This window comes from Vipera ursinii (genome assembly GCF_947247035.1).
Source record: "Vipera ursinii genome assembly, chromosome: 6".
NCBI lineage: Eukaryota > Metazoa > Chordata > Lepidosauria > Squamata > Viperidae > Vipera > Vipera ursinii.
The window spans coordinates 8570693-8590579 of NC_139515.1; the positions used below are offsets into that span (position 1 = coordinate 8570693).

General features: G+C 44.6%; 1 protein-coding gene across 1 annotated transcript in view; it reads right to left on the minus strand.

Annotated features, from left to right (window-relative positions):
• Positions 1 to 1466: 1466 nt before the first annotated feature.
• MCM10 (minichromosome maintenance 10 replication initiation factor) overlaps positions 1467 to 19887 on the minus strand; it is a 28379-nt gene continuing 9958 nt past the window's right edge. Inside the window, exons 8-20 of the mRNA XM_083365181.1 lie at positions 19448 to 19615; positions 18592 to 18708; positions 17325 to 17524; positions 15362 to 15462; positions 12641 to 12745; positions 11603 to 11720; positions 8854 to 9082; positions 7313 to 7451; positions 6602 to 6720; positions 5403 to 5516; positions 4480 to 4625; positions 4176 to 4218; positions 1467 to 3213 (exon numbers count right to left, since the gene is read on the minus strand). Of these exons, the coding sequence (XP_083221307.1) occupies positions 3130 to 3213; positions 4176 to 4218; positions 4480 to 4625; positions 5403 to 5516; positions 6602 to 6720; positions 7313 to 7451; positions 8854 to 9082; positions 11603 to 11720; positions 12641 to 12745; positions 15362 to 15462; positions 17325 to 17524; positions 18592 to 18708; positions 19448 to 19615 (1683 nt within the window). The 3' untranslated portion in view covers positions 1467 to 3129. The remainder of the gene's footprint in view (positions 3214 to 4175; positions 4219 to 4479; positions 4626 to 5402; positions 5517 to 6601; positions 6721 to 7312; positions 7452 to 8853; positions 9083 to 11602; positions 11721 to 12640; positions 12746 to 15361; positions 15463 to 17324; positions 17525 to 18591; positions 18709 to 19447; positions 19616 to 19887) is intronic.

Below are 19887 nucleotides of genomic sequence, written 5' to 3' on the forward strand. Positions count from 1 at the left end.
GGGATGGACTAGAAGACCTCCAAGGTCCCTTCCTATTCTATTCTATTCTATTCTATTCTATTCTATTCTATTCTATTCTATTCTATTCTATTCTATTCTATTCTATTCTATTCTATTCTATTCTATTCTATTCTATTCTATTCTATTCTATTCTATTCTATTCCAGGGCTTTTCAACCTTTTCACCCATTGTACCACTGTTAGGATATGGCAACATCTGAGTACCACCAGTCGCCTAGCAAGGTGTCAAAAACTTGAACAACAAAAAAAACCAAGGAAAAAAGTGATGAAGTACAGGTAGTCCTTGACTTACAACAGTTCGCTTGGTGACTGTTTGAAGTTACAATGGCACTGAAAAAAGTGCCCCCCCCAAGCCACAGCCGAGCAAGACACCTGCCTGCCCGCCCGGTGGCGCTCTTCCTCCTGTCCGAGGTTTTCATTGTTGTGAGCATTTCTTTTGAGGATTGGCAGCTGGGGTGGGGGGGGGGTGTTTGGTTTTTATTCCCCCCCCCTCCCATCTGCTGGGTGGTTGCAGCAGGTTTTGGTCACTTCACATGATCCTGGGACACTGTGACCGTCATAAATATGAATCAGTTGCCAAGCATCTGAATGTAAATCACAAGACCCTGGAGATGCTGCAACATTTCAGCTGATCGGCGCTTCTTCAGAGCTCAGCAGAAACGCCAGGATCAGCGTCGAGCTCCAGCTGGAGTCTGGCGCTGATCTTGGCGCTTCCGCTGAGCCCTGACAGCCCTGCAGCTCCAGCCATCTCTTGCTCAGGCTTGTGCAGTGCTGCCACCTGTTCAGCTCATTCCCCTCCCCCGCTACCACTTTTCTAGGATGGTCGCATACCACCTGCCAGGTGCCAATGTACCACAGGTGGTACCCGTACCACTGGTTGAAAGGCACTGTTCTATTCTATTCTATTCTATTCAACATTCTATTCTATTCTATTGCCACACATCCTCCAAGAAATGAGACAGGATGTCAACCGCATTGATCTCTAAGCAGAGACACAAAGCTGGGTTATCATCAGCTTATTGTTGACTTCTCAACCCTTGGCTATAGACCAATCTATGACTTTTCCTAGTGGTTTCATCTAGATGTTAAAGGGGAACGGAGGAAGCATCCATCCTATGGCATCCCATAGGGTTGGGCTGAGGGCAGGACCTCTCTGTCTTGGATACTGAAATGGGCTGTGAAGAAGCACTCACACAATACGATTCTGCTGAGTCACCACCCTTGCAGTCGGTCCAGAAGAAGACCATGGTTGATGGTATCGAAGCCCATCATGAGATCAAGTTGAGCAAGTTCGTTTAATATTAGTTTTGCCTTTGTGGGAAAGGCAAAACCCTCCTCATTGACAACTCTGGAATTCCAAAAATATATTTCTAAAGATTGAGCGCTACAGGTAATGAATGGGGCAAAATGAGTTTTGATGTGGATAAACGATCCAGCCTTTTAAACTTTTGTACATTTATTGCTGTGCCACGCCATACATTTTCTCCAAGAACAACAGGTTAAAAATGTTATCTCTGCAGCCCATTTAGACATTCCAGTAGACATATGCTAAGATCTGCTGATTATTGGCAATTTTCTTTATTGGAAGTGAAGGGAACAAATTAATTGGTGAAATACAGATGGGGAAAAAAGACACGCAATCGACGCACGGTTCAAATTATCAGTGCAAACTATGCCTCAATGGAATTAGTCTCAATATATATGAAACGCTGGCAAAGTTTCAGTACCAACTCTTACAAGTCACCCCTTTTAGTTTAGGAAAACTCACAATTTCCTGATATGTGTTATAAGAAACATTCAGGGCGAGGTTGAAAAAGCAAAGATGGAGCTTCAGCTGTGTAGTCAAAGCCTTGCCCACATTTTACCATTTTGACTTTTTTGCCCATCCCATGGACAAGTCTGTAAACATTATTTCCAGGAAAGCTCTTTCTTAAAAGTTTTATTGCTATTCAGAACTCTCTATGCCAGGGGTATTCAAACTTGGCCCTTTTATGACTTGACTTCAACTCCCAGAATTCCTCAGCCAGCGTGCCAGGCTGAGGAATTCTGGAAGTTGAAGTCCACAAGTCATAAAAGGGCCAAGTTTCAAGACCCTTGCTCTATGCGCTCACTTGGGGTTTGAAGTTTCAGCTTTTTAAACTTTGTTAAAATACAACATTCAGCTGCCCTTTCTAGTATCTAGTACAGCTGATAGTAGCAGTGGAGGCTGGGAGTTGTAGTTAGCAGCTTCTGAAAAATCATCAACAAACAGACGTTAAGTTACTGGATTAAAACAAGATTTAAAATGTGAAGCTTGTAAAACACAGGCTATCTTGGTTTATTAAAATCACAAGGATCTTCTTTCAACCACTTGGGTACAAATGTTAATTTTGCTAAGGTAAAATCTAATAGTCGCCCACGTGTGCTGTTAATCCAGCATTAAAGCAAGGAGGATTTTCAGAACATCCCATTTCCATGATGGGAGGATGAAACCTTAATTCAAGGGTCTTCAAACTTATCCCTTTTATGACTTGTGGACTTCAACTCCCAGAATTCCTCAGCCAGGCACGCTGGCTGAGGAATTCTGGGAGTTGAAGTCCACAAGTCATAAAAGGGCCAAGTTGGAAGACTTTTAGATCAGGGTTGTCCAGCCTTGACAACTTTAAACCCTGTGGACTTCAACTCCCAGAATTCCCCAGCCAGCCATGAATTCTGGATGTTGAAGTTCACAAGTCTTAAAATTGCTAAGGCTGTACACACCCAGTTTAGACAAAGACCTAGCTGGAGAAGTATTCTCACAGACACAACTCAATCTCAGAAAACAGAATTCAATATTTTTCAGCCTCATCTCGAACTGCCAAAATCTTAAAGAGAATGTTCCAAAGAAATGGACTTCACGGTTCCTTTCTAAACAGCCGTAGAACCGCCGAGAACACATTTCTTCCCAAATCCAACGAACGGTGAGGGTTAGGCACATCCGTTCCAGGTTGCTTCGACATAAAACATAAAAGTTACTTGGATTAGGCTGTCGTTTTTAGAACAAAAATAGCTGTGAGGCAATGCTTTCAAAGAAGGCAGCTCTGAGGTTTTCCAGATGGGAAATTCAATAGCCAAATGCAGGAATGCGCCATTATTTCATGCTGTTGAGAAATTGGGCGTGTTCTTCTCCTCTTGGCAAAAGAGTTTCTGCCCCAATTTTGGGACCTTTCTTCTCCTAGGAAAGGAAATGTCCCATTAGCTGTGATTGCTGCCCATCCAAAATAAGCTTCAACCCATCACAATCCTTCCCACCAAAATAAGCTTCAATCCACCAGGCCATGATTAACTGTAGATACAGTGATGCTACCACACAGGTCCTCTCAGGAGAAGCTAGCGTCTAACAATAACCCCACCCAAATGCAATTCTAATTTTTTCCCCTCATCAAATCTCTCTCACGTCACTTCCTTGCAGTTTTCACGCTATGCTGTAAACTTCAGATTTTATGGTTTGGATTTTTCTGAGAGCAAAAAATAATTTTCAGGGCAAAAGTCTTCCTGTAGAAGAGAACATGTGTAGCTCAGAGCTGAACTGTGGGGTCCTTGGTGCTCTCTGAGCTTGGTGGTTTTCTTGCAGACATTTCATTACCAAACTAGGTAACATCATCAGTGCTAGGAGGGAGGGAGGGAGGGAAGGAGGGAGGAGGAGGAAGATGACTGTGGGGTCCTTGGTGCTCTCTGAGCTTGGTGGTTTTCTTGCAGACGTTTCATTACCCAACTAGGTAACAAAATCAGTGCTAGAAGGGAGAGGGGTGTGGGAGGAGGAAGAGGAGGATTGGGAAGGGGCTTGGTGCTCTCTGAGCTTGGTGGTTTTCTTGCAGACATTTCATTACCAAACTAGGTAACACCATCAGTGCTAGAAGGGAGAGGGGTGTGGGAGGAGGAAGAGGAGGATTGGGAAGGGGCTTGGTGCTCTCTGAGCTTGGTGGTTTTCTTGCAGACGTTTCATTACCCAACTAAGTAACATCATCAGTGCTAGAAAGGACCCAACCTCACCTGTTGTACCACAGATGATGTTACCTAGTTGGGTAATGAAACGTTTGCAAGAAAACCACCCAGCTCAGAGAAGAGCACCAAGGACCCCACAAACCACTTCCTTTGTAATCCAATTTGGGTAGCAAACTTTTAGCGGAGTCTTACCTTGAGCATTCCATCACGTTCCCATTTAAAGAGGCCACAATTACTGAAATAGGAAGGCAGAGAAATCAAGATTCATTTAGTCTCTTAATATTAGGACAAAGCCAAGTTTGTTCATAGAAAGTCTGGTGCTGAAAATGATGTCCTGATTCCCCCCCCCCGCTCCCCCATTGTCCTTAGTTTAAGAGCCTGGTTAAGATGCGCCCCAATCTTCCATCCAGAATAGCCTCTTCCTTGATGGAAAATATTCCGTCAAGAATAAGCTGTTTTGCAAGGGTTGCAAACAAAGAACGACCACGTCACCTACCCGCAGTGTTTTTTGGGCAGCTTATCAAGAGAAATGGCTCTGTTCCCACAGGGACACTTGAAAAATCTCTTCACCCCATTGTGATAGTGGTAATCGTGACGTTCCGCCACACACGAATCCAGCAGTTTGAAATAGGTATAGTTGCACTTCCGGGTGAAAAGAGAAAAAGAGAGACAGACTTTCAATCTATATCTATATCTATATCTATATCTATATCTATATCTATATCTATATCTATATCTATCTATCTAGCTTTGTCGTTGTCTGTCTGTCTATCTATCTCCTCTCTCCTATCTATCTATCTATCTATCTATCTATCTATCTATCTGTCTGTCTGTCTGTCTGTCTGTCTGTCTGTCTATCTATCTATCTATCTATCTATCTCCTCTCTCCTATCTATCTATCTATCTATCTATCTATCTATCTATCTATCTATCATCTATCTATCTATCTATCTATCTATCTATCTATCTATCTATCTATCTATCTATCTATCTATCTATCTTAATTGTGGCAAGATTATTGTATGCACAAAGTTAGAATAAAGAAATACCTACAATAGAGGATTGGATTAGAAAATTGATGGGGGTTGCAGAAATAGCAAAGCTGACCAGTTTGTTCAGGGAAAAAAAATAATAAAGACTTTTCTAGAAGACCGGAACCCCTTGGTTGAAAAACAAAAAGAAAAGATTTATGGGTCTGAGGGTTAGCAAGGGTCAGAGAAGAAGAGGAAAGAATAAAAGGATAATTTAACAGAAGAAAAGTGGAAGTCATATTCCTCCCTCCCTCCCTTTCCTCTTCCTTCCTTCCTTCTTTCCTTCCTTCCTTCCTTCCTTCCTTCCTTCCTTCCTTCCTTCCTTCCTTCCTTCCTTCCTTCCCTCCCTCCCTCCCTCCCTCCCTCTTTCCTTTCCCACTTGGCTTACCGTTTTGCATGTTGCCACACGACATTTTACTTCTCGGATGTTCCTCATCTTCTCTTCCATTTGTTCTTTTTTCACCAAGGGCTCAAAGTACCGTTCCTGCATCTCAGCCTCAAACTGTGATATGGCAGTGAGAAAGAGAGATTAAAGTTTTAATTTTGCCATATAAAATAACTGGTATAAATGAGTTATGCCGAAGACAATCTTCCTTCCTTCCCCATTTCACTGATGCTGTGAAGGGTACAAAAATTAACACAACACAACATCTAAACCATGACACAATTAAAACAGGAAACTCCCCAAACAAAATGCCACACGACCAGCATCAGACTTCACCTAACATCCTAGCTCAAATGCCTTAGGGGAACAGTTATTTTTATTATTGTTATAAGCAATGTTGCTATAGAACCTGAATAAGGAGGTATATTTTAGAAACCATAAGTAATGATAAGTAAATTCTTCACCTAAACATTTCAGATGCCCATAGTAGGAAACCTTCCAGCTTTCCTTTGCTTTACAGACTAGCAAAGGTTTCAAATTTCAGGATTGGTTGCAGGTAAAAAGTAATTGGAAAGTTACTTTTGCTTCAGCATTACGGCATTGTCCAGGCAGTTGCTAAACAAGGACCTGCATTTTAACCCTATCTGCAAATACAAACCTATGTGCAAATTTCCTTGAGCTATGCCAGGTTTGAAACAACTGGAAACCCCAGTCTATCAAAAAGAAATCTGGGAAAATTTATAGCTTAACATACTGGTACTTTAGTGCCCCCCCCCGACCCGTTGATATGTTCGATTCTCATTTCCTACTTTACCTGCAGCCCAGTGCTTAAGGATAGCTTTAACCAGTACCTCAAGTTCTACTATAAAATTAATTCCTACTGGATCAACAGGGTTTTTTATTTTTTATTTTTAAAAAAACTATAGTTGTACGCTTCTAAATTGCCCAATAGAGTTAATCCTCGTTTAGCGGCAACTATTCCACTTATGGTGTTGATGAAAAAAGTACCTTTAGGACCAAATATCCCAAATTTAAAAAGTGCCTTTAAGGCCATTTGCAATTTTTGCAAGTCTGTAAAACGAAGGAAAACTGATGCAAGATCATAAACGCAGTCACAATTTTGGCTCAGCAGCTGCTTTGCTTCCCAAGTTCCTTGATGGATTCTTGGCTGCTCAAAACAATTTGATGTAGGACAGGCTCACCTCCTTAAGGACGGCGGTGTGTTTCGATCGAGCATTCAGGATCTCTTGAAACTCCTCCGATTCCAGGTACTTGAGCTGCTGGCGCCGTTTCTTTTCAACCGGCTCTAGCGCTCCGCCGTCTATGGCCACAGAATAGAACGGAATAACTTTATTGCCACTTTAAATGTACACTAATCGGCATACACTAAAATGAAATTTTTGGTGCCTTCAGCACTCATAGTGGTGGCATGCAAACAAATGAATAAATAAGTACGGGGTAGTCGTCGACTTACAACAGTTCACTTAGCGACTGTTCGAAGCCCCAACGGGACTGAAAAAAAGTGACTTATGGCCATTTTTCACACTGACGACTGTTGCAGCCTCCCCAGGGTCATGTGATCAACATTCAGAGACTTGGCCACTGGTTCAGATTTATGACGGTCACAGTGTCCCAGGGTATGTGTGTATGTGTGACGCGATCCCCTTTTGTGACCTTCGGACAAGCAAAGTCAACGGGGAATGCCAGTTTCACTTAACAACCGTGTTACCAACTTAACAATGGCAGGGATTCATTTGGCCCTCTGTCTCAAGAAAAGGTCGTTAAATGGGGCAAAATCGACTTCACCCATGTCTTGTTTAGCCACACAAAAGTTGGGCTCAGCTGCGGTCGTAAAGTCTGCAAATAGACCGACAAAGTTGGATAACCATCATTGACTCCAGTGTTTTGCACACCTTCTGAACTGGTGATATTTTTCTCCACTCTTTCCGAAATCCCCGGGACATCGAGATCTGACCGTTTCCGTTTGACGCTGTTGGGATCTTCTTTGGAAAGGATCTGCCCTTTTGCACGCAGTTTCCTTATTGCGGCAATCTAAAGGGAGGCATTAGAAGCGTAATCAACAATTTTAATTAAGTCCTGTAAGAACACCCAGCACGACAAAAGGAAGTTACATCGTGTACAGTGATGAACACAGCACGTTCGCAAACTGCAATTTTTAAAAACGTTACACATGTCCAATCTTCACAGATTTTTCCTACAAACTCAATCTGAGAGATCATAGGTTATAATAAAAGCAATTTAAATCACCCAAACTGTGCCACCTATGTTACATTTTCCTTCTCTGAACAAAAAAAGAAAAAAGAAGAAAAAAGGTTTGTGGCCTTCAGGATCCCATTTTCCATCCATGGTCCAAGTAGGAATTTGGGGGGAATTTTAGAAGGAACCCCAATTAATAAGTAACTCAAATGAAAAAGCAAGCTAACCCATTGTTTGCAGAAGCGACAGAAAGTTTATTAAATGGCTAAAAAATATTAGCAGGCAGTGCTGGGAATTAAGATATTAAAAGGACTACCTACGAATAAATTCATCCATCACTGCAGTGATTAAAACTAAGGAAAGAACATAAATATTGATTTTTTTTAGACTATTTATAATTTTACAAGAGTTTAAATATTATTTATTTAAATTAAACAAAGGTTGCTGTATTGTATTTCTACCTCTGTGCTTGAATTAAGTTGGAGGCCCCTTTTGTTACATACTTGTTGCATGCATTATTTTGTCTCTATTTACAGCCTGTCCTGTTATTCTCACACCCCCCCAATTTTCGCTTTATGCTAGTTTGTACTTTAATGTTTGCTTTTGAAACTTAATAAAGGAATTTAGGATACATACACACACACACACACACACACACACACACACACACACATATATATAAAAGAAAATTTCATTTTATATCCTGCCTTTCAGAGACATCACCCTGCCAAGAAAAGTGCGTATAGTCAAGGCTATGGTCTTCCCAGTTGCAATGTATGGCTGTGAAAGTTGGACCATAAGAAAGGCTGAGTGCCAAAGAATTGAAGCCTTTGAACTCTGGTGCTGGAGAAGACTCCTGCGAGTTCCTTGGACTGCAAGGCGATCAAACCGGTCAGTCCTAGAGGAGATCAACCCTGACTGCTCTTTAGAAGGCCAGATCCTGAAGTTGAAACTCAAATACTTTGGCCACCTAATGAGAAGGAAGGACTCACTGGAGAAGAGCCTAATGCTGGGAAAGGTTGAGGGCAAGAGAAGAATGGGACGACAGAGAATGAGGTGGCTGGATGGAGTCACTGAAGCAGTAGGCGTGAGCTTAAAGGGACTCCAGAAGATGGTAGAGGACAGGAAGGCCTGGAGGAACGTTGTCCATGGGGTCGTGATGGGTTGGACACAACTTTGCAATTAACAACAACAATCCTGCCTTTTGGCCCAGTGTTCGAGTCGGGGTCTCTGTTACCTTTTTTGCTTCCACCACGCCGCTCAGTTTGTGGGCCGGAGGGGGGCAATCATCAAAGAAGAGAACGTCATCCCCTTCAGAGAAGCCCGAACCAAGTCTGGGGGTCTGGGGGCTGGATAGTTGTCCAGCTTTAGGAAACTCGGCCCCTGGAGTTGGGGACTGTACCACAGCCTGCCCCACAGAGGAGGGTGATGCTGGGGTCCTTTTAGGAGCAGAGTCCTGCAGAAACCTGGACCGCAAAGATGAAAAGCAGAATTATCATTTTGGGTGAAGGAGGTAAACAACAGGAAGAATCTGCTCCCATGTCTGTTTTTTAGCATCTCTCGGGAAATGATGGAGGTTTGTTCATGACTGTTTCCAAGGGGATAATATCCCGGATCAGGCCCTATAAATTTCCCAGGAGGATTAATGCGCAAGATAATGACGCCTTTCACCAAATTGAATCCGAGACAAAGCTGCTTCAATTAATTTCTTATTCTCTGCATCTTTTCTAATTATTTTAACAAAATGAAAATACGGCAGCCAGCCAGCCTTTTTTTAAAATTAACAGAGTTCTCTATACAGGGAGTTCTCAATTACGACTGCTTAGCGGCTGTTCAAAGATATGATGGACCTACCGGGGGGCAGAGGGGAGCTACTTACGACCCAGATTCAAAGATCTGACGGTCCCCTCCTCTGTGGTCACATGACCAAACGTTGGCCACTCAGCAACCATGCTGCATTTCTGCCTATTTGCAGCACCCCAGACTGCATTTTAATGCCGGTTTTGCAGAAAACCAGCATTTATGTACTATTGGATTGCTTAATGACGATGGCGTTCACTTAACAACTGCTGCAAAAAAAGATTGTAAAACTGGGTGTGTTGTATGTGTGACCCATTTTATGATCGTCACGACTTACGACCATGATAGCAAGATCCATTGTGGTCATAAGATGAGAACTACCTGTAAAGATTTTTTTTAAAAAAACAACAACAACAAGTTTGATACAAGATTCTGGTACATTTTCCATATATGTAATTTTGTAAGCAAGTCCACATAATAAATGCTTCTGGTTTGCATGGACTTGTCCCAGTTTTCTGAGCTGAGAATGGCGGATGCCACCAGCCTCTGTTACAAAATCCATATTGCATTTTCCCCCCTACGTAGCTAAGGCAGCCCTGAAGCATTTAAACTCAAAGAAAGTAGATCAATATCCAAGATTTGCCTGGGTTCGTCAGGAAGATCACCTCAAGGAATGGCAAAAATGGGAGAACTAAAAATCCATTTAAGAAGTTCATTAGAAATTAAAAACCAGCAGATCTTCCTCAAAAAAAAAACAAAAACAAAAAAAAAAAACAAACATAAAAGAGGAAAATGTGGAAATTGATGGGAGGGCTGGCCCTGAGGAAATTACTTTCATCTGAACTAGCCAGAGAGGAATCAAGCATTTTAAATTTATGTAATAATCATTTATTTGAACCTTGTGAAAACAATAGCCGAGGACAGCAGGAGCCTTGTTCAATAACACCGTAGCTGTGTGTATATAAAGCCTGTAAAAGAACATTCTGGTATGTTCTGGAATATTGTGTTCTTTTTCTGGAATCTGCCACAACTTCTCGTTCTGGAAAACACAATGGCCCCTGGAATGCTGACAGAGATCATTCTGGCAGAAAAACAAAATGTTTTATTATCACGCCAGGGAGAGTTCCATATCCCTCTTGTCTAGAGGCAATTATTACTCCATCTGAGATTGGTGTTATCTCCAAAAAAGAGGTTGGGATAGACTCTAGGGGTAGGCAACCTTGGCTCTTTTATGACTCGTGGACTTCAACTCCCAGAATTCCTGAGCCAGCCACGCTGAGGGAAAAGGGAGAGGCTTCCAAGCTGAGCCATGCTGGCTCAGGAATTCTGGGAGTTGAAGTCCACGAGTCATAAAAGAGCCAAGGTTGCCTACCCCTGGCTTAGGCCTAGGCCGCTTTATGACTTGTGGACTTCAACTTCCAGAATTCCTGAACCAGCCATGCTGAGGGGAAAGGGAGAGGTTTCCAAGGTGAGCCGTGCTGGCTCAGGAATTCTGGGAGTTGAAGTCCACGAGTCATAAAATAGCCAAGGTTCCTACCCCTGCCCTAGGCCTAGGCCACTTTATGACTTGTGGACTTCAACTCCCAGAAGTGACTGTCTAGTCCAGGAGTAGGCAACCTTGGCTCTTTTAAGACTCATGGACTTCAACTCCCAGAATTCCTGAGCCAGCACGGTTTAGCTTGGAAACCTCTCCCTTTTTCCTCAGCGTGGCTGGCTCAGGAATTCTGGGAGTTGAAGTCCACGAGTCATAAAAGAGCCAAGGTTGCCTACCCCTGGTCCGATAGTCCTTCCTAAAATCTCCAAAAGTTGCTGATTATCAAAACTGCCCAGACTTCTCCAGTTTGATCTCTTCCTATGGCTACCCACCCAATACGCCCCAAACCACTGCAGTTGTTAAGGGAATCATTAAGTCGGTAAGTGAATCTAGCTTTCTCCACTGACTTGGCTTGTCAGAAGCCGCTGGGAAGGTTACAAATGGTGATCATGTGACTCCGAGACGCTGCAACCGTCATAAATACACGCCAGTTGCCAAGTGCTGCAAGGGTCGTAAAGTCATTTTTTTTTCAGTGCAGTCGTAACGTTGAACGGTCACTAAACAAACGGTTGTAAGTCAAGGACTACCTGGATAGTCTAAAAAAAAAAAAAAGGACCACCTAGCCATGAACAAAACCAAAAGGTGTTCTTACCTCCTTTGTATTTCATTAGATCTTCGCTTCCGGGCCTCCAACATTTGCCGTTTCTGTAGCTTCAGCAGAGCTGAAGGAGAGATGGAGTGGACAGCTGGGCTTGGCTTTCCTGTAGATCCTGAAAAAGGAAGAAGAAAGAAGCGGTAAGCCAAGTGGGGAAAAAAGAAGAAAAGAAAAGAAGGAAGAAAGGGTGAAGGAAGGAAGGAGGGAGGGAGGGAGAAGGAATGGGAAAGGAAAGGAAGGAAGGAAAAAGGGAGGGAGGGAGAAGGAATGGGAAAGGAAAGGAAAGGAAGAGGGGAAGGAAGGAAGGGGAAAGGAAGGAGGGAGGGGGAAGGGGAAAGGAAAGGAAGAAAGGAAGAGGGAAAGGAAGTAAAAAGGGAGGGAGGGAGGGGGAAGGAAGGGGAAAGGAAAGGAAAGGAAAGGAAGAGGGGAAGGAAGGGGAAAGGAAGGAAGGAAGAGGGAGGGAGGGGGAAGGGGAAAGGAAAGGAAGGAAAGAAGGGAGGAAAGGAAAGGAAAGAAAGGAAGAGGGAAAGGAAGTAAAAAGGGAGGGAGGGGGAAGGGGAAAGGAAGGGAGGAAAAAGGGAGGGAGGGAGGGGGAAGGAAGGGGAAAGGAAAGGAAAGGAAGAGGGGAAGGAAGAAAGGGGAAAGGAAGAAAGAAAGAAGGGAGGGAGGGGGAAGGAAGGGGAAAGGAAAGGAAGAGGAAGGAAGGAAAGGAAAGGAAAGGAAAGATGAAGATGTGACATTCCAAAGGTGTTTTTTCAAAACGCAACTAGACTTTCTTGGTTTTCGCTTGACGACGTTTCACTTCTCATCCAAGAAGCTTTTTCACTTCACTTCGGTTGAACTGAAGAAGCTCCTTGGGTGAGAAGCGAAACGCCTTCAAGGAAAAACCAAGAAAGTCCAGTCGCCTTTTGAAAACAGCCCCTTTGGGACGACCACGACCTGGAGAGACTGAGAACCTCCATCGTCCCATGAAGATGTGACAGCTCTCCTCAACCAAACAAGCCAGCATTTATCCCCTGTTCCTTTCTAACGTACCTAACGCCCCGCCTCGGTCGAAGTGTTTACTGAGGTTCCGGGCTCCAGACGAGGGCAGGGCCAACAGTTCCTTGAATTCTTCTGAACAGGGTGGCTTCGGCAGGCCTGAAACGGAACCACAAAATGAGATCTTCTGAGCTGCAGAGCGTGCTTGGCTTTTGAGGGGAAGAAGACCAGAATTGCCTTCGGGGAAGCAAAAAGGGTGGAAACAGAATGAAAAACAGGTTTCCACTCGGCTTAAATCCATAAAAACGTGAACAAGGACGATATGGTGATATTTATAACAGGCGGCGCTCGATGTACGACCCACCGTGGAGCCCCAAATTTATGTCGCTCAAGTGAGACATTTGTTAAGTGAGTTTCCCCCCATTTTGCAACCTGCTTTGCCGCCGTTGTTCAGTGAGCCATTGCGGTTATTCTGTAACCACGGTTGTTAAGTAAAACTGGCTTCCCCATTGACTTTGCTTGTCAAGTCCCAAAAGGGGATGACGTGACCTTGGGACGCTGTGACCGTCGTAAATATGAGTCGGTTGCCAAGTGTCTTCATTTTGATCGCATGACCAGGGGAATTCTACAACGGTCGTATGAAGAATGGGTGATAGGTCATTTTTAGTGCTGTTGTAACTTGGAACACTAAATGAACCGTTGCAAGTCAAGGGCTGCCTCTACTTAAATCTATACACATGAATATCATTGCACGGTGATGTGTATTTACTACTGTATAAAAAACTATGATTACGATTAAACACATCACCGTGATTTATTACTGCTGGTGTCAGGACCCACCCCAAACCACGTCTTAGGAAGACAAAATTCTTGGGAGTCAAATCTATTCCGAAAAGAATCTTTACTATGACATGCTTGGTTGTAGGAACGAGACAGGACTTAATATTATTCCACGAAGTAAACCCTTATAAAGAGTTCCCGGTTTAACCCTCCTTAACCCCCATTTGGTCAGTCCCCCATCCTTTCTCTCGTATCATCCCTCTCGTGGGAAAAAGGAACTTAGGACCCTTCATGTTTATTGCTCTCTTCCGTGACACAAGCCAGATGCTAGCCCCCCCTTTTGTTTCCCCAGTTCAAAAGGCTTCTCCTTTCCTTTGAAATGCCTATTGCCGGTTCAATACACATCTATTCTCTTCTCTTCGGGAGATGGCAGAATCCATGGAATAATGTTTGAAACATTCCATTTATGAATATGATATAAATGGATTCTGACAGCTGGGCCTTTAATAATAATAATAATAACATTCCTGTCTGGCAAAAGGGGAAAAATGCTTTTCGCTGTAAGAATTGTGTTTGGCTTTATCCTCCGTTGCTAAAGATGCATGTCTCATTGGGTTTTCCAGTCTTTATTTTATGGGTAATTTTAACCTGCCCTTTAAAATAATAATAATAATAATAATAATAATAATAATAATAATAATAATAATAATAATAATAATAATGATGATGATGATGATGATGATGATGTTGGAAGGGACCTTGAAGGTTATCTAGTCGAACCCCCTGCTCAGGCAGTAAACCCTATCCCATTTCAAGCAAATGGCTGTCCCGTCTCTTCTTAAAAACATCCAGTGTTGGAGCATTCACCGCTTCTGGAGGCAGGTTGCTCCACTGGTTAATTGTTCTTAACAGTCAGGAAATTTCTCCTCAGTTCTAGGTTGCTTCTCTCCTTGATTAGTTTCCATACGTCGCTTCTTCTCCTGCTTTCAGGTGCTTTGGAGAATAGCTTGACTCCCTCTTCTTTGGGGCAGCCCCTGAGATATTGGAACTCTGCTACCATGTCACCCCTCGTCCTTTTCTTCATTAAACTAGACATACCCAATTCCAGCAACCATTCCTTATATGTTTTAGCCTCCAGTCCCCTAATCATCTTGGTTATATTTCAATTTCATTTTTTCCTTTTGAGCGCTCTCCAGGGGATACAAAAAAACCCCACCACAACTAAAAAAACAATCAACAAAATATTACAATGTTCCAAAGGTGCTTTTTCAGGAGGCAACTGGACTTCCTTGTTTTTCTTTGAAGACCTTTTGCTTCTCATCCAAGAAGCTTCTTCAGTTCTCCCTTCAGCTCTCTTCTCTCAGAACTGAAGAAGCTTCTTGGATAAGAAGCGAAACGCCTTCAAAGAAAAACAAGGAAGTCCAGTTGCCTCCTGGAAAAAAAAAACATCTTTGGGACAACCATGAGCTGGATGACTGAGAATCTCCATAAAAATATTACAATGTTGGGAATATTTTCTGGACTCTCTGGGTAGTAAAATTTTGTGGCGTGAGGAGATGTGGCCTAGGACTTCAAACTTAGTGACTGAAGTTCCAACGGTACTGGAAAAAGTGACTTTAATTAGAGGTTTTCACATTTACGACCGTTGCAGCATCCCCATGGTCACATGATCAAAACTCAGACGCTTGGCAACTGACTCCTACTTGTGACGGTCGCAGTATCACGATCAACTTTTGCAACCTTCGGACAAAGTCAAGGGGGAAGGCAAAGTCAATTCACTTCACAACCGCGTTACTAACTTAACTGTAGTGATTCGCCTAACGACGGGGGCGAGAAAAGAATGTAAAACGAGGCGAAGATCACTTAACTCCTGCCTGGCTTAGCAACAGAAATTTGGGGCTCAATTGTGCCGTAAGTCGAGGAATACTTGTATGCCAAAGAACCAGGCTGAAAGAACAGGCCTCTCCAACATGGCAAGCTTCAGAAAAGGGTTACCCAGTTTTCCATGGGTTTCCTGCAGGATTGCATCCACTCCTTTTACAACCAAATTTGTCAAAGTCGTCTGGATTTTCTTTCTGGGAACGGCAGCAGCGGCCCTGAAGAGGGTACACGAGAACACAACTTAAGGACCAGAAATCAAAGCCATACTAAGCTTTGTGTGCCTAAATCATGACAATTCATTCTGGAGGTTCTAGACTGGTTTCCATCCAGCTCATCTAATAGCAATAGCACTTAGACTTAGATACCGCTTCGTAGTGCTTTACACCCCTCTCTAAGCGGTTTACAGAGTCAGCGTCTTGCTCCCAAAAATCTGGATCCTCGTTTTATGGACCTCAGAAGGATGGAAGGCTGGGTCAACCTGGAGCCTCGTGAGGTTCGAACTGCCGAAAACCAGCAGTCAGTTGAACCTGCAGTACTGCATTAAAACCACTGCACCATCATGGCTCTTCTTTATGGACCGGCACCAGGCCATGGCATGCCAGAAACCAGTCTGCGCAAACAAGCAAAGTCCCGTCCGTGGGATGCAGGCAGCACGCAAAACCACACCCCTTCTGGACCGTGGAAAAAAACCTCTCTCCACGGAATCGGCCCTTAGTGCCCAAAAGGTCGGGGGCCACTGCTTTAGATATTGGAACACTGCTATCCTGTCACCCCTAGTCCTTCTTTTCACGTCTAGTTTAATGGAAAGAAGGACTAGGGGGTGGGCTGGGGTGGCATAGCAGTATTCCAGTCCATTTATTTTTCCAAAGCACCGGAAGGCAGGACAAGACACAACGGATGGAAACTAACCAAGGAGAGAAGCAATCTGGAATTAAGGAGAAATTTCCTGACGGTGAGGACAGTTAACCAGTGGAACTGCTTGCCTTCAGGAGCTGTGAATGCTCCAACACTGGAAGTTTTTAAGAAGAGACTGGACAGCCATTTGTCTGAAATGGTATAGGGCAGGGGTAGGCAACCTTGGCCCTTTTGTGACTTGTGTTGCAGCATTCACAGCTTCTGGAGGCAGGTTGTTCCACTGGTTAATTATTCTAACTGTCAGGAAGTTTCTCCTTAGTTCTAGGTTGCTTCTCTCCTTGATCAGTTTCCATCTGTTGCTTCTTGTCCTGCCTTCAGGCACTTTGGAGAAGAGCTTATTTATTTATTTTATTTATTTTTATTACATTTATATCCCGCCCTTCTCTGAAGACTCAGGGCGGCTTACAAGCTTAGCAGTAGCCTTCATTCTATGTATATGCCTGCTTATTAGGGCTTTCACACACACCCCAAGCGGCATTTTTACAAAGTCAGCTTAATTGCCCCCAACAATCTGGGTCCTCATTTTACCTACCTCGGAAGGATGGAAGGCTGAGTCAACCTTGAGCCTGGTGGGACTCAAACCTGCACTAATTGCAGGCAGCTGGTGTTACTTAAGGAGGCATCAGCCCACTGCTCCACTGCTCCCTCTTCCTTGGGGCAGCCCCTGAGATATTGGAACATGGCTATCATGTCCCCTCTCGTCCTTCTCTTCATTAGACTAGACCAGGGGTAGGCAACCTTGGCTCTTTTATGACTCATGGACTTCAACTCCCAGAATTCCTGAGCCAGCCACGTTGAGGGGGAAAGGGAGAGGTTTCCAAGCTGAGCCGTGCTGGCTCAGGAATTCTGGGGTCATAAAAGAGCCAAGGTTGCCTACCCCTGGGTTAGGGCAGGGGTGTCAAATTCACAATGTCACGGGACTTTTGTCACGACTTTTGTTCCATTGTCGGCAATGGGGCGGGTGCGGTTTTGGCATGATGCATTCGGCCCGTGGGCCGGCAGTTGGACACTCCTGGCATAGGATCTCCTACCTGAGCAGAGGTCTGGACTAGAAGATCTCGGGGCTCCCTTCCAACTCTGCTAAATCTAATTAAACCAAAATCTGGGTAAGCAACCCCGGGGCTCAGATCGGCCACGAAAGCACCTAGATGCATTTCCTTACACGGAGGCAGCGTAAGCCGCGGAGGAAACGCCTCCGTAGTAAAAGCCGTCTTGGCAAAGCCTCTCTTTCAAGCCGAAGTTCCTCTTTGCGGTCCTCTTCGGTGCCCGGGTGGTGGAGAAAGTGGACTGCAGGTCTGCTCGCTTAGAACTCAGTTTCCGATACTCGGATTGTATATGATACTGACAATATTCGCACTCGCTCTGAAACACAAAGGAGGCCGTGAAACTGACCCACTGACCAAAGGAGAGAGTGGACAAGCTGCAGTTGCAGGGATCCCCAACAGGGGATGAAAAACAAGTTTTGAAGCGGGCGGAGGAAATGCGTGTATTTAGTATTTGTTTTCTATTTTCTATTTATTTTATTTATTTGCAGCTAGTCCTCAACTTACGACGGTTCATTTAGTGACCGTTCAAAGTTACAACGGTGCTGAAAAACAGGCCGTTGTCCACACTTACCACCGCTGCAGTGTCCCCGGGGGTCACGTGATTCCCTTTTGTGACCTTCTGACTAGCCAAGTCAATGGGGGAAGCCAGATTCTCACTTAACAACTGCAGTGATTCACTTAACAACCGGGGCAAGAAAGGTCGTAAAATGGGAGGAAAAAGTCACTTAATAAATGTCTCACTTAAGAGATATAAATTTTGGGCTCAATTGTGGTCACAGGTTGAGGACCATCTGTAGAGGATGAACACAAGATTTAAGGTGGGCAGAGGAAATGTATTTATTTAGTATTTATTCATGTCCTGCTTTTAGAGATAGTCCTCGATTTACAACAATTCGCTCAGTGACCATTCAAAGTTACAAGGGCGCTGAATACAGCGACTTACGACCCGTTTTTCACACTTACGACCGTTGCAGCATCCCTGTGCTCACGTGATCAAAATTCAAACACCTAGCCACAGACTCACATTTATGACGGTCACAGCGTCCCTGGGGTCACGTGATCCCCTTTTGCGACTGCCTGACAAGCAAAGTAATGGGGGAAGCCAGATTCACTCAACAACCGTGTGTTTAATTTAACAACTGCAGCGATCCGCTTAATAACTGTGGCCAGAGAGGTCACGAAATGAGGCAAAACTCGCCGAATAACTGCCTCGCTTCGCAACAGAAATGTATTATTTTTATAAATGAGAGAGAACTTGGTTCTCGGCCACCTGTTGTGGGAAACTTTTGCTTTCCAGTTTTGATTTACAGGCAATAGCTACCTGTACAAAAAAAACACCCTGAAGCCCAAACACACTTCTTAAACCGGCCGATACACACACACCTGATTAACCATCTGAGTACAAGGCTCTCCGTTTTTTTTCTTCGCTTTACAAGTTCCCAAGTCCATGGCTTCCCCTAAAATCAGGATCTTTTGAGGGTGATCGACAGACAGACACACCTAGGAAACAACACGGCAGTTTTCAGCTCCCAGGAAGCTGAACGAATTTTTTCCCGGATGATGCTAAAAATGCCACCCTATCCTTTCAGACTGCAGCCTTCTGTCCCATTACGTAGAGCTAAATGGATTTAACAGGGAGGATTTCTAAATTGAAATGTGGAAGATTACAGGGGGAGTTGTTTTATACAGTCTTTCTTTGTTTTACCTAGGCTAGCGATGGCGAACCTTTTAGAGACCAAGCGCCCAAAAAACAGCCCCACCCTTGCCCTGGTCCCTGCTCCTCCCCCCCGTCCTACCCATTGTGGCCCCGCCTACCCTGCCCCTGGTCCCACCCACTCCGCCCCCGTCTGCCCTGCCCCCGCTCACCCGCAGGGCCACTTACTGCCTCCACGGCCAGCTGCAGATCGTCCAGGCAACCACGCCCTCTGCCCGCGCCCTGCAGCATCAACTGCATGTGCCTGGGCGCGAGGGCAGATTCTTGTCCCCGCTGCCTAGCTGCCATGTCCTTGGCTGCGATGCTCCGCGCGGGCTGTGCCCAGGTGCGACTGTCCTCCCGGGGGGGGGGGCTGTTAGGGAGGAGGGGGCCGTGGGGGGGATGCAGGACTGAGGCGACGGCGCGCGTGCCCACAGAGAGGGCTCTGAGTGCCCGCTCTGGCATGCGTGCCATAGGTTCGCCACCACTGATCATAGGCCTTCCCTGTGGGAGAAAACAACATTATTGCCCCAACCTTATCCATACCTCCTCTGATCCTTCCTTGGGCTTCATGTGATTAGCATTGAGGAGGCCTACAGCCATGCCTTTGTCCGTCTTCCAGTGTTCTTTGTGAACGTCCCCAAACAGGAAGAGTGAGACAGACTTGCTGAAGTCTCGCAGGTCATTCAGGTGCCAGATGCTGAACGTTTTACCCTGGAAGAGAGGCAGAGGGTGAGAAGCAGCATTACGTTGATATGCAATAATTGGTTTAAGTGGTTAATTGGTGAGAATGCAGCATGGCAGGCTAACGCAATGCCCACTGCCAGGAGTTCGATCCTGACCGGCTCAAGGTTGACTCAGCCTTCCATCCTTCCAAGGTCGGTGAAATGCGGACCCAGATTGTGGGGGCAATATGATGATTCTTGTAAACTGCTCAGAGAGTGGTATATAAACCTAAGTGCTATTGCTATTCCTTTCCTTCTGGC